The sequence below is a fragment of the Podarcis bocagei genome, assembly GCF_964188305.1.
Source record: "Podarcis bocagei genome assembly, chromosome: 17".
NCBI lineage: Eukaryota > Metazoa > Chordata > Lepidosauria > Squamata > Lacertidae > Podarcis > Podarcis bocagei.
The window spans coordinates 2,873,079-2,889,041 of NC_138143.1; the positions used below are offsets into that span (position 1 = coordinate 2,873,079).

Genomic DNA, 15,963 nt, shown 5'->3' on the forward strand with positions numbered 1-15,963 from the left:
TAAAGAATAAAATTATTATTATTTAAACTAGAATTTTAATCAGGAAAAGGAAGTGAGTATAAGGTCATATTTATGGGCAAAAAAATTGTTTAGATAACAAAACAGGGAACTGAGGGTTAAGGATTCATAACAGAAAGAGGAAGACATAGCAAGAAGGGCATGCCAAGTCCTATGCATTCTCAAAAGAAATGCCAGACCTCACCTAGAGCTAGAAAGGGGAAATCCCAGACACTTAAACTGTTGTGCTGGTGCCAGAACACACGGAAGGCACAACCATGCCACCAATCACAGCAATACAGTACCTAAGAGGCAACTCCCACCCAACTGAGGACCAATAAGCAGCTTCACCCAGATAGGGGGAAAGAGATGGTGTTGATATTATCATTGATATTAACTGGCCCACTTTGACCATGACATTTTATGAGCCCAGGGGACTGAGGAGTAGGAGGAGTGATTTTGCTCTTTGGAACTGGATATTTTTTTTAAATCAGCAGAAGTTGAGGGCAGTGTTGGTGGCTGAGGAGATGAAACGAGGAAGAATAAGGACGTGGAAAAGGTGGTCGAAAACAGATTGGATTTCCACTCAAACTGCAGAAAAATAAATTGTTTCCACGACTGAAGTGCCAACGGATAGTGTGACAACATTCTGGACCCATAAGGAAAGCACAGTCCAATGGCAGCTTTCAGTTTTTACCTCTTCTTTCTCCTGTTTAGCCTCCTTACGCTCTGCTGCAATGTTCTTTTTCCGATGGTAATTGAACTGAGTATCTTCTTCTGCCTTGACCATCTCCTTCTTGCGCTTGTCATACTCCTGAGCCAGCTCCCCCGAGCGACTGATCTCCTCAAAGAGTGCTGTGCGCTCCTTGGGGTTCTTCATGGCAATAGACTCCACCGCACCCTGGGGCAGTGAAAACAGGCAGCATCAGAACAAGCCAAGAGATTCATCTTATCTAGTCACCTCCATTCTTCTGGCATGGATTGAATAATATGTGACAAATCAGAGACACAGGTGCCATGAATGACACAAGCAGTGGGAGTCTGTGGCACAGCTAGACCCTGTAGGTCTGGTTTTTTTATCTGTCTTTTCAGAACCACACTGCTGCCAGCTTCCCAGCTCAATAGGCTAGAGGCAAAACAATAGGCTAGAGGCAATGGAGACTGCATTTGTACTTTAGGGTAGCACTAAAATGGCACTATTAGAAGCAGGAATATAGGAAGATAAGAAGCAGCCTTGGACAGAGTCAACCACTGTTTACACCGACTAGTAGTGGCTCTCCAGGGTTTCAAACAGGAGTCCTTCCCAGTCATACCTTGAAATGCTGTGAACTGAACAGGAACCTGTTAGTTAGAGAGCTGAACTAGAACCTGGGAGGCCAGGTTCCCCACTCAGCCATGAAGTTCACTGGGAGACAGGGGCCTGTCACTCACTCTCAGCCTAACTTACCTCACAGGTAAGTTAGGCTGTTGTGAAAATAAAATGGGAAGGAGGAGAAGTACGTATGCCATCTTGACCTCCTTGGAGAAAAGGTGGTATATAAATGTAACTAACAAACCAACAAGTATGTACTGCTCCACTGCAGAGCTAGAGCCCTTCCTCACAGCAGAAAGGTTTGTTAAAATAATTATTTGTTAAATTAAAGGTTAGTCATCACTGGATCCTATTAGCTTGAATCTCACATCTCTGCTCTCCTCCTAGTAGGATTACATGAGCCCATCCCACAATCCATGTGGAGCCCATACCATATCCCACAAAGCACAACCACTAGCCATGATGGCTGTATACTACCTGCTGAAGGTAGTGTAACATTGAATACCAGCTGCTGGAAATCCCAATGAAGTGTACTGTTGCACCTAATTCCTGCTTGTGGGCTTCCCAAAGATATTTGATTGGCCACTGTGAGAACAAGACACTGAGTCAGTTAGACCACTGGCCTGATCCTACAGGTATTATGTTCTTAAATGAACCTTTGCTCAAGTGTCAGCAACTCTGGAAGTGTTACGAGAAAGTCTGCTCATGTTTGGCTGTCAACGTGGACTCTGGGTGGGAAAATGGCAATAAATTTATGTTCTACTATAGCATGTCTGTTTGGGGAGATTATAAAGGGGGAGGAGGGCTTACCTGGAAGACTAGAAAGTTCCTAGCTTTGATTAGAATGCCCAGTTTCTCCAGCTCCTCACTGTATTCGCTCAGCTGTACCACTTTATTGTTTATTTTGTACTCTGATGAGCTTCCTAGAAGACAGACATCTCATTCAGTCAACACTAGAAACCCAAGACTTCCAAGTTCCAGAAGCTCCTCACCCTACTCCCCAATTCTGAAGATAATTGGGTTGGAAGAATGTATTACAAAGGACATCCACAGAAAACAAGTAAATGTGAAAAGCAGGATGGGATTTCTTTGGAAGAATGCACTAGCAGATTTAGGCCTGATAGGAGATTCAGAAATAAGCATGTAAAGGCTGCACTATTATTCACAATTTCAAGGAAATAAGCCCCACTGAACACAATGGGACTCACTTCAGGACCTCCCCCCACATGACCCCTTTCAGAGCAGCCCAGTCTTCTTTGCTCAAGCCACCCAGCAACATTGCTTACCAGAGACTCCAATACTACAGCATGACACACACCCAACCATTTCCTCACCCTGCCCCCAAAGCTCACCTACTATGACCCTTGCAAAGGTACGATCTTCAGCACCATCTTCAGAGTAAACCATGCTGACAAATGCCCGATTGGCAGCTGGTTTCCCTACAGGGGCTCCATGGATCAGGTCTCGCAACGTCTTTACTCTCAGATTGCTGGTTTTCTCGCCAAGCACAAAGCTGATGGCATCCATGAGGTTTGACTTGCCTGGATGGAGGACAACAAAATAAACCATGATGCATTTTAGCAAAAGTGCCATATGGCTTTCCCTCAGGGTGTCATTTGAGCTTTCACTTCCTGGGCCCTAAAACCATTGTAGCACGTGCCACAACCCTGTAACCTGTGAAGATTGCCTCTGAGCATATACAAATTTATTTCTTGCTTTGAATGCCTCTTCTGATCTGGGATGGGCACCCCATGATTTGAACCTCTCTCAAAAAAAATAAGCACTCTCCCCCCTTTCCTGACAAATATCACCACTAAGAATGTCCTCAGCCCTGCCGCTTAACGCTGCCCCTTCTCACATTTCACACAGTTTTGGGGGAGTGCCCCCCACCCCCCTTTGCCGCAGTAGGGTGCCTCCGCCAGCTATTTAAACCCCAAGCTGCTTCTCATTAATGCCTTCCCTCTACCTGCACCATTATTTTGAAGAAAAAACCCCAGCTGGTCGGGTTGGTCTTCTCAGCAACTGAATGACGGGGGGGGGGGTCTGCAGGTGCGCCTGTCAGCGGGCGACACCTGGTTCCAAACAGACCAACGAAAAAGCGCCCCCCCCCCCAACATTTCGCCCCAAATGTGGAAAACTCTCTCAAAGCGGTGTATCCGGGAGGCTAGTCCTTCACGGCTGACAGAAACGCGCGAACCAAGTTGGCGGCCCCAAGGCGACTCGCCAGGCCTTCCCCTCGCGGGACGGAAGCGCGCCGCCCCAGCCCCGCCGCCGCCGCCGCCCCGCGCACCGGATCCGTTGGGCCCGATGATGGCCGTGAAGCGCCGGAAGGGCCCGATGATTTGCCGCCCCTTGTACGATTTGAAATTCTCGATCTCGATCAGCTTGAGGAAGCCCATTTCGGCTGCGGGAGACGCGGGGCGGGGACGCGAGGGAACTCCGGGCCCGGCAGGGACACGGGCCAAGGCCGCCCGGCCAGAACCTCAAGGCCCGCGCCGGACCACGCCAGGCCCCTCGGCCGCCACCAGAACGCGAGCGCGGAAACCTCGCGAGGACTCGGCGCCCGGCCTGCTCCAAATCCGCGGGCCCCACCTCCTTCGGAAAGCCGACAGCTGATAGGGCGCTATGGCCCGTCGGGGTTTGCATACGGGGCTCCGCCCTCTTCCCACCCTGCCGGCCCTTTCCTCCGCTTCGCAATTTGCATAAATCGAGGCGGGGCTTCCGAACAGGCGGGCTTGTCGGCATAGCAACCAGCAGGCCGCAAACTCCGGGAGGGAGAAGGTGAGAGCGGGACGGCGGTTGGGGGTCCAGGGCGCTAACTGAGATGATATGATAGGCGCCCACACGCCGCATACCCTCCAGCCCTTCACGGGTGAAACTAGGGACATCCTAAGGAAAAGCGGGACATTCTGGGGTCAAATCAGAAAGCAGGACAGCTTCTCTAAATCGGGGAGGCCCCTGGAAAATAGGGACTGCTTTTTCCCCTGACAGGGACTCAAGGCAGTTTATTGCTAAAAACAAGAACTGCTAAAAACATGCGGGGAAACAATAGTTGAAAAACAATAGAACATTGATAAAATTAAAACTGTATATAAAATCTATTGAAACCATACAAATAACTACAATAAAACAGCACAGCACCAGGCGGGGTCAGCCCAAAACATTCTGGTGCCTATAGGTAAAAAAGGTAAAGCACCCTTGACAGTTAAGTCCAGTCGCGAATGACTCTGGGGTTCTGGCGCTCATCTCGCTTTACTGGCCGAAGGAGCTGACTTTTGTCCGCAGACAGTTTTTTCCGGGTCATGTGGCCAGCATGACTAAGCCGCTTCTGGCGAACCAGAGCAGCGCACAGAAACGCCATTTACCTTCCTGCTGGAGCGGTACCTATTTATCTACTTGCACATTGACGTGCTTTCAAACTGCTAGGTTGGCAGGAGCTAGGACCGAACAACGGGAGCTCACCCCATCACAGGGATTCGAACCGCCGACCTTCCAATCAGTAAGCCCTAGGCTTAGTGGTTTAGACCACACCACCACCTGCGTCCCTTATTGGTACCTAAAGTGCACCCCAAATAGTGCCTCCATTCCCCACCAGGGAGGAAAGGGAAAGTGAACCGTTTTCAACATTTTGCTTTGTTGGGGGATTGAAATAAAGGCAGTCTTGTGTTAGAACACTGGAGAAGACAGCAATCACTAGCTCACGGTTAGGAAACCTCTGGCTTATAAGGTTGTTTCCTCCAAACCACAAAATGTGGAAAGTAGAGATGTGGTCTTTCATGGGGAGCTTGATCATGCAGACAATCCCTGCCACAATCAGCTTTGCCAGTCATATGCTCAATGCTTGAGAAGCACTGAGCAGAGGCCTTGCAAAGTGCTTCGCACTGAAGTTTCCACGCAACTAGCTGGCTGCCATGCACTTGGGAAACGCTTCCCAAGAACTTTGACAGGTGGACAGAGCAACCCACCTGTCAAGCTTGGTCCATGGGGTGGGGACAGATAAGAATCTGGCCCTCCTGGCTGAAAAGGTTTCCCAACGCTGAACTAGGCAGATCTGATGTTGGAGAAAAACTTATTCCATGCTTACCCAAGACCTATCTGCAAATTGTCCCAGAATAGATAGAGAGACAGGCCTAGGTATCTATTCCCACCACTCAGATAAGATTAGTTAGCAATGGGATGGAGCTGGGTCTGCTTTAAAAACTTGAATCTCTCTTCCTCTGACAAGAAAACATAACCCTCAGTTACAGGTGCAAAGATGTATAAAGTGGACATCCAGCCAGATATAAAAGAGACAGCTGCCATTGAAGCCCGCAGGAACCGGGAGAAGCAAAGACAGAGCCGCATCTTTAATGCTCGCTATCGCACGATGGGGGTGAGACATGGAGGGCTTATAGAGCCATGTTTTCGGAGGAGGACTGCCTTGATTTTGAAGTTCTGGGAAAGACTCCTTAACTATCCCTCAGAACTGAGATACCTGTAGGAAGTAATCCCTGTGCACAGACATCTTAACCTGAACACTCCTTTCTAAATTTACTCAGCTTTCAGCTTGTCAGCTTGTTCAGTGAGACACAGCAAGAGGTCATTTATTGGGGATGTGGGCTAGGCTTTGGGCAGTTAACATGCTTTCTTCTAGATATTTTGAACTTCAACTCCCTTCATCCCTGACTAATTGCTATGCTGGCTGGAGATAATGGGAGTTGTAGTCCAAAAATCTTAAGGGCATCGTGTTGGCCAAAAATCTTAAGGGCATCTGGACTATACATTAATCACTTTGAGAGAGCCAGTGTGGTATAGTGGTTAGTGTCAGACTAGGAACTGGTTCAAATCCCCACTTGGCCATGAAGCTCACCTTGGCTACTCACTGCCTCTTAGCCTAACTTAACTCACAGGTTTGTTGTGAGGCTTAGTTGAGATGGGGGAGACCCATGAACCACCTTGAGCTCCTTAGAGTAAAAGGTGGGATATAAATGCAATAAATAATTGATTCATAGGAAGTGATTCATAAATACAAGAATAAACTCTCAGCAAAAAATCTTGTGAATAAGATTCCAACTTCAGGGGTTGAAGTATTATGAGTGAAAGCAAGGACTGTTCATTTGCTGTAATTCCATTATTACAGGCATCATTTACAGATGACAATAGTTCATCTCAGTGTTTCACGTAATAGATTACTCCTGATCACCTATATTTCATGGTCTAGATGCTCAGTGGTCGTATATTCTATATATGCAGGCCAAAAGCTTAAACCTTAAGCCTTAAAAGCATCAGATCTGTTAGAAAGATAGGATAATTGATAGCAAAGGGGACAGAGGCACTTAAGGCAGCTTACAGCAAAAAATAAAGCAAGTAAAAATATTGAAGCATAACCACACACAAAAAGCCAGGATAGCAGATAAAAAATAACCAAAAGCAGCAGGAAATTAGGTAAAACCAGACCCTATTCTATTGCATCAGTTGGTGGTAGGACATGTAGCAGGTCCTACCAGAGGAGCTGTGAGAACAGGCAGACTAATGTGGTAAGCGGGGGGTCCTTCTTTATCCTAAGCCGTTTGGGGCTTTAAATGTAAAAACAGCATTTTGACTTGAGCCCAGTAATGAACCAGAAATCAGCAAAGCTGGCACAGAAAGATAGGAGCCAAATAGCTCTGGTCAGCAGCTTCAAAGCTATATTCTAAACTAGCTGACATGAAATGGGAGAGCTTATGCTGGGGAATTTGTTAGATTTTGATGAATTTGTAATTTTTGCAGTTTTTGTTTGTATTGTTTTATTGTTTTCTGGGTTGTTTTTGTTTTTTGTTTTTATTGTTTTAAGGTTTTATTGTTCTAGGCTGCGAAAGAATAATATTAATTGCCATCAATGGAGGCCACTATGAGGCCTGGGATTGCTACCGTGGAGGGGCGAGGGAGGTATGGCGGTGGGGGCAGATGTTACAGGCGAAGGGGATCGAGATATGGATACGCTCGTACCCTTTCCAATCTGCGCCCCATCCCGAGGGACGAGGGTAGGGTGAGCAAGGATTACTCACCTCCGTCACTGGTGCTGTGCAATGCCAGGTCTATAGGCAATAAAACCGCCACCCTGCGAGATTTCTTTATCTCGCAGGGGGTCGACCTGGCTTGTGTGACGGAGACCTGGGTGCGCGAAGGGGCAACAGTTACCTTACGAGAGATGGCGCCCCCGGGTTTCTCTGTCCTCCACCAGTCGCGGACTGTGGGCCGGGGGGGAGGGGTGGCATTATTAATCCGGGAAGATTGTCCTTTCAGGGCTCTACCATCGCCATCGATCCCCGGCATCGAATGTGTTGGCCTAGTGTGGGGCTCCGAGGAGAGCTTGGCTGTCTGGCTGGTGTACCGGCCACCTAGCGCACCAGCAGCCACCCTGTCAGGCCTATTGGAGGCGGTGGCCGGCTGGGCCTTGGAGTTCCCTAACCTATTGGTATTGGGGGACTTCAACATCCATGCTGATGCCACTCCCTCCTCACAGGCTCTGGACCTGGTGTCTTCCATGGCGACACTAGGGCTCTCCCAGTTTGTTTCGGGCCCCACACATCAAGCAGGCCACACGCTGGATTTGATCTTTGGCGTCGGTATAGGTGTGATCATGTCTCCTTCGATTAAGGTGCCATGGTCTGATCACTACGCTCTGAAAGCCAGGATTGACTTTCCACCCCCACCCTGCTTAGGTGGCGAGCCAATTTGGGCTCGCCCGCAGAGGCTGATGGACCCTGAGAGATTCCGCCAAGCCTTGCGGGACCTTGCTCCCCCTGGCGACTCATTGACTGAGCTTGTTGAGGGCTGGAATGCCCAGCTCCTGGCAGCCATCGATGAGATCGCACCTAAGCGCCCTCTGCGACCCCGCAGAAACCGGGCTCCCTGGTTTACCGAGGAGCTCCGGAAAATGAAGCGGGACCTCAGACGGCTAGAGCGAGTATGGCGGGGTGCCCGTGACGGAGCCTCAAGAACATCTTATAGGGCTTTTATGAAAACCTACGAGATGGCGGTGAAGGCTGCTAAGAAGTCATACTTCTCGGCCTCCATTGCATCCGCTAGCTCTCGCCCAGCGCAATTATTTAGTATAATCAGGTCTTTAACGTCCCTTGAGGGACAGCCAAATTTAAATAACAAATTGACACACGGCTGTGAGGCATTTGCGAGCTTTTTTGCGGAGAAGGTCTTGTCGCTCCGCCATGACCTCCCTGCCAATTTGGATACAATAAAGGAACTGGAGGCCCCTCGACTGTCCTCGGGTCCAGTATTGGACCACTTCGACCAGATATCCCCAGCCGATGTGGACAGACTCCTCCGAGCTGGAAAGCCCACCACCTGTCCTCTCGACCCGTGCCCGTCTTGGCTGATTAGAGCGTGTCCAGACGAGGTGCGGGCCCTCCTGGGGGATATCATCAATTTGTCCCTTGGCACGGGGACATTCCCAGGGGAACTGAAGGAGGCAGTGGTGCGCCCGCTCTTAAAGAAAACATCATTAGATCCTTTAGATCTATCCAATTACCGCCCGGTTTCGAATCTTCCGTTCCTGGGTAAGGTGATTGAGAGAGCGGTTGCTGAACAGCTTGGTGGGTTTCTGGATGAAACATCGGCTCTGGATCCATTCCAGTCCGGCTTCCGCGCTGGTCATGGGACCGAGACGGCTCTGGTCGCCCTAACAGATGACCTTCGTAGACAGCTGGATCAAGGCGGGTCGGGGCTGCTGATTCTTCTAGATCTATCAGCAGCTTTCGACATGGTCGATCACGAACTTCTGGACCACCGCCTTGCCGACGTGGGGATCCAGGGCACAGTCCTTCAATGGCTGCGCTCGTTTCTCTCTGGTCGGGGACAGAGGGTGGCGCTTGGGGGGGAATTGTCATCGCGCCACTCCTTGGTGTGTGGAGTACCTCAGGGTGCGATACTCTCCCCGATGCTTTTCAACATCTTTATGCGCCCCCTCGCCCAGCTTGTTCGGAGTTTTGGGCTGGGTTGTCATCAGTATGCCGATGACACCCAACTCTTATCTGTTGATGGATGGCCATCCTGACTCGGCCCCAGACACACTGACCAGATGTTTGGAAGCTGTGGCTGGATGGTTACGTGGGAGCCGGTTGAAGCTAAATCCTTCAAAGACAGAGGTCCTGTGGCTGGGACGGGGCGATATGGGATTGGGGGGGCAACTCCCATCTCTTGCGGGGGCGCAATTAGTGCCAGCACCGTCCGTTAAGAATTTGGGTGTAATCTTCGACACCTCCCTTTCCATGGAGGCGCAGATTGCAGCTATAACAAAGGCGGCATTTTTCCATCTCCGCCAAGCTAAGCAGTTGGCTCCTTACCTCTCTCGCCCTGACCTAGCCACTGTGATCCACGCGACGGTCACCTCCAGACTGGATTATTGTAACTCGCTCTACGTGGGGCTGCCCTTGAGACTGACCCAGAAACTCCAGCGGGTGCAGAATGCTGCAGCGAGACTCCTTACGAGGTCTTCGCTGCGAGATCACATTCACCCGGTGCTATACCAGCTGCACTGGCTCCCGGTGGAGTACAGGATCAGGTTTAAGGTACTGGTTTTAACCTTTAAAGCCCTATATGGCCTAGGACCCTCGTACCTACGGGACCGCCTCTCCTGGTATGCCCCACAGAGAAACCTACGGTCTTCAAATAAAAACATCTTGAAGGTCCCAGGCCTCAGAGAGGTTAGGCTGGCCTCAACCAGAGCCAGGGCTTTTTCGGCTGTGGCTCCGATCTGGTGGAACGCTCTGTCACAAGAGACCAGGGCCCTGCGGGACTTGACATCCTTCCGCAGGGCCTGCAAGACAGAGCTGTTCCACCAGGCCTTTGGCCAGGGCACAGCCTGACTCCCTCCCTCGGCAATCTTCGCAGAGCTCTGGCCCAATGGTTGCCAGTGGCTTGAATTAATTAATTTTTATAATGAATGATTTTAGAATGTTGTTTATGTTGTACTTTTATACTGTTTTGTTGTTGTTAGCCGCCCTGAGCCCGGCTTCGGCTGGGGAGGGCGGGATATAAATAAAATTTATTATTATTATTATTATTATTGCATCTTTCAGGTTCCTGCATGTTCTTTGTTGTCTTTATTTGGGAGGGCAGCATGCAAAATCCTGCATTCTGATTGCTTCTGAAACAGCCATGCAGCAATTAACTTGTAATGTCACTTTTAAGGTGGATGTGGAAGGTTTAAAGACCCAGGTGGAAGAGCGAAAACTCAGAGAAATTGCAGAGAAACGACGTGATGAAGCTTTCGGTAAGTGTTTCTGCTCCATTTCTCTGTGAGGTCATTTATCTCACTTGTCTCCAGGCACTGGTCTGGGGCCTGAGCAAGTCAGTTTCCCCAACAGTTAAATTCAAATGAAAGAAAGTGCCGGAGGTCGGGCAGAATGAAATGCATCAACCTCAGCGGGGTTTGCATTTTTAAAAATATATCCACTCTTTTGACCATATCAAACAGGCAGCTTCATAGTTTAATTTTAAATCTGGCAGCTTGAATCTACGTCTTTCTTTAAGATCTGTTAATATTTTAAATTTAATCCTTGGTTTTTTCCCCGCCAGATAAATTTTGATAACCCTCTTTGCCATTATTTGAAGTACCTCACATTACCAATAATCGGTATATAGCGGTACCTCGGGTTAAGTACTTAATTCATTCCGGAGGTCCGTTCTTAACCTGAAGCAGCTCAGGAGCATGAGGCAAGGGCGCGCAGCATGCCTGCCGCTCCCAAGCCTCCCCCTGGTGCCGGCTTGCGGAGGTAGTGCTAGGAGGCGGTAATGCCGGGAGGCAGGCTGCATCTGCAAACAAGCCTTGAATTTTAAAGGTGTGTCTCATTTGCGGGTGCATCTAATATTTGGGCCAATACGGTAAACAATAATGGTGATAATGGACATCCTTGTCTTGTTCCCTTTACGTCTCCAGGTTTGTCAGTCAGTTCTTTTTCATGAGGCAGACAGAGCAACGACTAACAGCATCCTGTGCTCTTCTTATGCAGATGCAGATCGGGTGCAGTGTGACAAGATTGCACAAATGCTGGAAGAAGAGGAGCGCCAACGGAAAAAACAGCTTCACCAGGCTGTCTTGGATTTTCGCGAGCGGGAGCAACAGCCCTCCATGCGCCGGGAGTGGGACATCCATGACCCAGAGGCGGCACGCAAAGGCCACCCAGCCCGCGTGAGTGACGATGACCCTCGCTGTGGCCCTTCTAGCATGCAACGCTTTGCTGGTGAGGACCTGAATGCGAACGCTCGGCAAAAACTTCTAAAGGAGCAGAACAAACGCATCCTGGAGGAGCAGAGAAGTGAACGGGAGAAGGACCTTGCTGACCGTAAATATGCTGGTATGTTCAGGATGGGGTGTGTGAAATGCCCTCGAGATCCTTTGCTTGGGGACACAGGAGTGCGAAGCTGGGGTTGTGTGGGAGGAGGCCTTGCAGCTGCTGTGGTTGACAAAGGAATGTGGAGAATAACATCCAGCTGGTCCCAGCATTGGCCCTGCCCAAGACACTCAAGTGCCTCAGGTGGAGTAGTAAATCATTCTGCACAGCCAGTTTCCCTGCAACATACTTGGCCTCAGTTCTGGGTGAAAATGTAGAACTGCAAGCTTTATTTGTTTCCCTTGAGCTCTGCTGAATAGCTATCCTCTTCTTAAGACCGTTTGTATTACTCAGAAGTTGGAGATGAAGGAATTCTCCTGCATTTTCTACAAGCATTTCCATGCTTTACTTTGCTATATATTTTTTGACTTTAAATCTCTGCTGGGGTTCTCTCACCAGAGTACTTGCCCCAAAACTGAGTCTTGGCATCCAGGAATTCTTCCATTTATATTTTTGGCACCAACAAGATTCACCCAACTGGAATACTGGTTTCGCTCTTAAGGAATGATATGTAGCTGCATAACAGAGCTGGAAGTCCTTTTATTTTCTTCTTCTTTATCTTTCTTTAGGTTTCTTTTCCTTTTCTCACATTTTCTCATTCTTTTTCTCCTTTCCTTTTCTTTCTTCTGCCTTTGTTCTCAGTATATCATAGAAATATACTTTGTAATGGGCGTAAATTTTTGTATAAGTATCAATATTTTTTTTGTATTTTTTTTAAAGTTTTACCCAACTGGACTGATAAGTTGGAGGTGAATCTTTAAGAGCAGTGTTTCCCAAAGTGGGTGATACCACCCCTGGGGGGCTCTGGAATGATTCAGAGGGGTGATAGTAGCCTCAGGTGCAATTGGGGGGGCACTGAATAAAAATAAGGGCACGGTGGGTATGTAATGACACTTACCACCAGGTTGGGTGCTGTTGCGTGATGGCAACAATGCCTCCCTTGGACCCAGTGGTCCTGCTGGAGGTGGGGGTTTTCCCAGGCTTGGGTGAACACTTTTCAGCTTCACCCAGTCCTGGGAAACTTGCTTGCCTATTTACAACATCTATATTTACTATGTTGTAGGGTGTAGGTAGAAATCAACACACACACACACACACAATTTATTTCATTGCACTGGAAACATTTTCTTTCTTATCTTTATTGTGCCTGACACAGACCCCCCCTGATGCCAATCCATGGATCCCACGTTAAGAACCCCTGCTCTAGATAGAGGCATAGTAGCCAACTAACTCTCTGGTGTATGTTTCTTGGCCAGGTGTGTCCTAGTACTGTTCAAAAGTGAGCACAGACCAGCACAATCGGCACATGCATGACCACGGATCCCCGTGCCATTTTTGGCACCACAAGGAGGCAGGGCAGGCTGGTGCATGCAGTATCTTGGAATGCAACCCCTTCGTAAATTGGGAATTGCCTGTCCTACTGTAGGGCTGATCACCTGCTTTGACATGGCCTTCTCATGTTCTGCTGTTAGCTCAGTGGTACGCTGTTAAGTTAGAGCACTGGCTTGTCTAGTCAACAACAGGTGCTGATGCAAGCAGTGACCATGTTTCTCCTTGACCAGTCTTCCACCGTTGGAACTGGAGAAGGAAGTCATCACTTAACTTACTACCAGCATCACAAGCCCTACTGAAACAGTTAGGAGCTGCAAAGCAACACAGATGTGTCTGTCTCCCATTCTGCTACTCTTATGCCATTCCAAATCTACTGCCTCACTTTGCCTTATGGGAGGATCGGGTGTGTGTGTGTACATAGCTTGACTGCATGCCAGAACACCTGCTTTCCTTGTAGACAGCCTGGAGGACAAAAAGAGGATAGAGCTGGACCTGCGAGCCCTGGAACTGGCACGTTTGGAGGAAGAGTGTCGCAAGGCTAAAGCCATGGCAATAGCTGACTTTAATCGAGCCCAGGTACCATCTTCCTATATTCATTAGCTATTCATCTGCATCGTTCTTCAACCTCCAGATGTTTTGGACTCCCAACTTCCATCATCCCTGATCACTGGGCATGCTGACCAGGGCTAGTGGAAGTTGTAGTGCACACATGTGGAGAGTACCAAGTTGGGAAAGGCTGGGCTAGAAAGACATGAGCACAAGGCTTTAGATGCAACAGCATCCCATCTACTCCTTTCCCAAACCAGGCTGCAGAGGTTGCTGAGCAGCAGCGCCTGGCCCAGCAGCGTGAGCAGGACAATAACTATGCAGAAATCTACAACCACCTGACGGGTGACCTCCTGACAGAAAACCCTGACATCGCCAAAAGCCTTGTGGGCCCACACCGTGTGATCACAGACCGCTGGAAGGGGATGACCTCTGCAGAAGTGGAGGCTGTGCGGAAAGCACAGGAGGAGCAGTGTAAGGAGAAGCAGGCAAGTGGCGGCATAGCTGATGCTGCAGCAAGAAAGCTTGTGAGTTACACAAGTTCCTTCGTAACAAATTCAACTAAGAGGATGTCCAGAAAATGGTGGGAATGTGCTGACATGGGCAATACAGATGAGTAGGTAGGTCTTTGCATAATATGCAAGGTGTGTGTACACTAGGTGGCAATCCATTACCTGTTCAGAGCACAGTGGAGCTAAGTAACATGGAATGCTTTCCCTTGTAAGCTCAAGAATGGTCCATTATGTAGGAGAGAAGAGAGCAGCAGGTACATTGGCCTAAGCACAGCCCTTATCTATGCATTTTAAGAGCGTTTTCCTTATTGTGGGATTCAACTAAGTTACTGCATGCATGGAATGAGGGCCGCACATGCGGTGGGACCCCATCACCCCCTAAATCTGCTCTGGAGAGTTGGAGGAACCCCCAAAGTAGGTTTAGGGGGCACACAGGGGAAGGAGATGGGAAGTCCTGCTGCGCAAGCAGACCTTGTTCTGTGCACACCCACCCCACTTGGTGCTATGTTGAATTCCTCTGTTATGCTGGGGGGGGGGGGTTTTACAAAATTTTGGGTGGTGTTTCTTTCCCAGATGAAAGATCAGTCTTTATGTTTCCATCCTGGAATGTTACAAAGGTTCTGTTTCCCTCTCTCTCTATATATAAAATATAAATCACAGTTCAAAATACAAAATATAAATCACAGTTCAGCTTTTACATTGATTAACTCAAGAACACCTTACAACAGCCCTGTAAGGGAGAACAGTACCAACTCCATATTAACTTTTTTGGGGGTTAGGTAACAGTTGAGAGAACAGTGGCTTGTGAGTTTGTAGCAAGAGTAGAGATTTTACCCAGGGGTGAAAGAGTTTTTACTTCTATCAGCCGCATTATGCCTGAGCCTATTCTCTCCCACTCTGTTAGAGGCTGCGGGAAGAAGAGCAGCAGAGGGAGGCTGAGTGGGACCGGCAGCGGGAGTTGGCTGGCCGTGCCGCCATGGAGATGGAGCAGCAGGAGCAGAATTTCCGCCAGCAGCTGAGGAAGAGCCTGGATGCCTACAACCAGGATCTGGCGGATGCACAGAAGTCAAAGTGAGTAGGCCAAGGATGAAAGGTTCCTCCCTGCCCCTGGGAGGTGGAAATGAGGCAGCCTCCTCAGGTAGAGAATTGCAGCTACCCTGAAGGACAGGCTGAGCTTTGTCTAGAAGCACCACCACCTGCGCTCAGTGCCTTTCTTCCCCCTAATCCTTACTACTCTTTGTGGTGATCCAGAGGTGAGGGAGATGCATTAGGCACATATTCAGAGGCATTTTCATCTTTTCTTCCTAGGTTACGTCCTGCTACTGAAAACAGACGCCAAGGCTGACTCTTCCTTGGCACTAATGAAGTGACAAACATTTCCACTGAACACACTTCTGTTCTTTGTTTTACAGTTTACAGTATATGGAGAAAGAGGTCTACTCCAATGTACCCACAGCCCAGTACCACTTGCAGTTTAACACTAGCAGCCGCTGACTGAAGTATAACAAACCCAGTTCCAAATCTGGTTGGAACGAAGGCTTTGCGTTCAGTAAAGTATTTTTTGTGCAGTATTTACAAAGGGAGTCATCTGCTGGTTGTAATGTAGAATTACAAGGACAAAGCAACTGATGTTTGTTAGACCATAGTTTCCATGTTATTGCCTGAAGACCACTCCACAATCGCTCCACGTGGATGTCTATACCAGTGTAAAATGGTGTTAAACCACATGGCAAGCTACTTTGCATAACTGTCTTACCATATGATTGTTAAGTGCCGTGTAGAGTGAATTGGCTTCCCTAATGTGTGAATGGGTCCTCGGAGAAGAGAATTAGAGTAAGGGGCTAGGGTGGTTTGTTTTGCACACACATCACAGAACAGAGTGCCTTAAGAACAG

General features: G+C 48.7%; 2 protein-coding genes across 5 annotated transcripts in view; one reads left to right on the forward strand and one right to left on the reverse strand.

The window, feature by feature from the left end:
- The window catches only part of SMC1A (structural maintenance of chromosomes 1A), a 38,358-nt gene extending 34,525 nt beyond the window's left edge, over positions 1-3,833 (reverse strand). Inside the window, exons 1-4 of the mRNA XM_081177334.1 lie at positions 3,600-3,833; positions 2,662-2,850; positions 2,120-2,232; positions 695-898 (exon numbers count right to left, since the gene is read on the reverse strand). Coding sequence (XP_081033460.1) covers positions 695-898; positions 2,120-2,232; positions 2,662-2,850; positions 3,600-3,708 — 615 coding nt within the window. The 5' untranslated portion in view covers positions 3,709-3,833. The remainder of the gene's footprint in view (positions 1-694; positions 899-2,119; positions 2,233-2,661; positions 2,851-3,599) is intronic.
- Positions 3,834-3,972: 139 nt separating this feature from the next.
- On the forward strand, positions 3,973-15,839 carry RIBC1 (RIB43A domain with coiled-coils 1). 4 transcript variants are annotated; one of them, XM_081177426.1, is made up of 8 exons: positions 3,973-4,090; positions 5,551-5,681; positions 10,478-10,559; positions 11,299-11,643; positions 13,469-13,587; positions 13,818-14,084; positions 14,974-15,140; positions 15,482-15,839. In XM_081177426.1, exons 2-8 carry the CDS (start codon positions 5,565-5,567, stop codon positions 15,561-15,563), a joined length of 1,179 nt encoding a protein of 392 aa, XP_081033552.1. In that variant the 5' UTR covers positions 3,973-4,090; positions 5,551-5,564; the 3' UTR covers positions 15,564-15,839. The 4 variants fall into 4 exon arrangements, with proteins under 4 accessions (XP_081033552.1, XP_081033553.1, XP_081033551.1 ...); XM_081177427.1 differs by lacking the exon at positions 3,973-4,090 and having other exon boundaries at positions 11,226-11,643; XM_081177425.1 differs by lacking the exon at positions 3,973-4,090 and having other exon boundaries at positions 13,818-14,045.
- Positions 15,840-15,963: the final 124 nt, after the last annotated feature.

Excerpts from the sequence above, each read along its gene's own strand:
- RIBC1 (XM_081177426.1), top strand. The coding sequence starts at position 5,565 with ATGTATAAAGTGGACATCCAGCCAGATATAAAAGAGACAGCTGCCATT. Across the intron at positions 11,644-13,468 it reads TGCTGACCGTAAATATGCTG|ACAGCCTGGAGGACAAAAAG; the intron begins GTATGTTCAGGA and ends CTTTCCTTGTAG. Across the intron at positions 13,588-13,817 it reads CTGACTTTAATCGAGCCCAG|GCTGCAGAGGTTGCTGAGCA; the intron begins GTACCATCTTCC and ends TTCCCAAACCAG.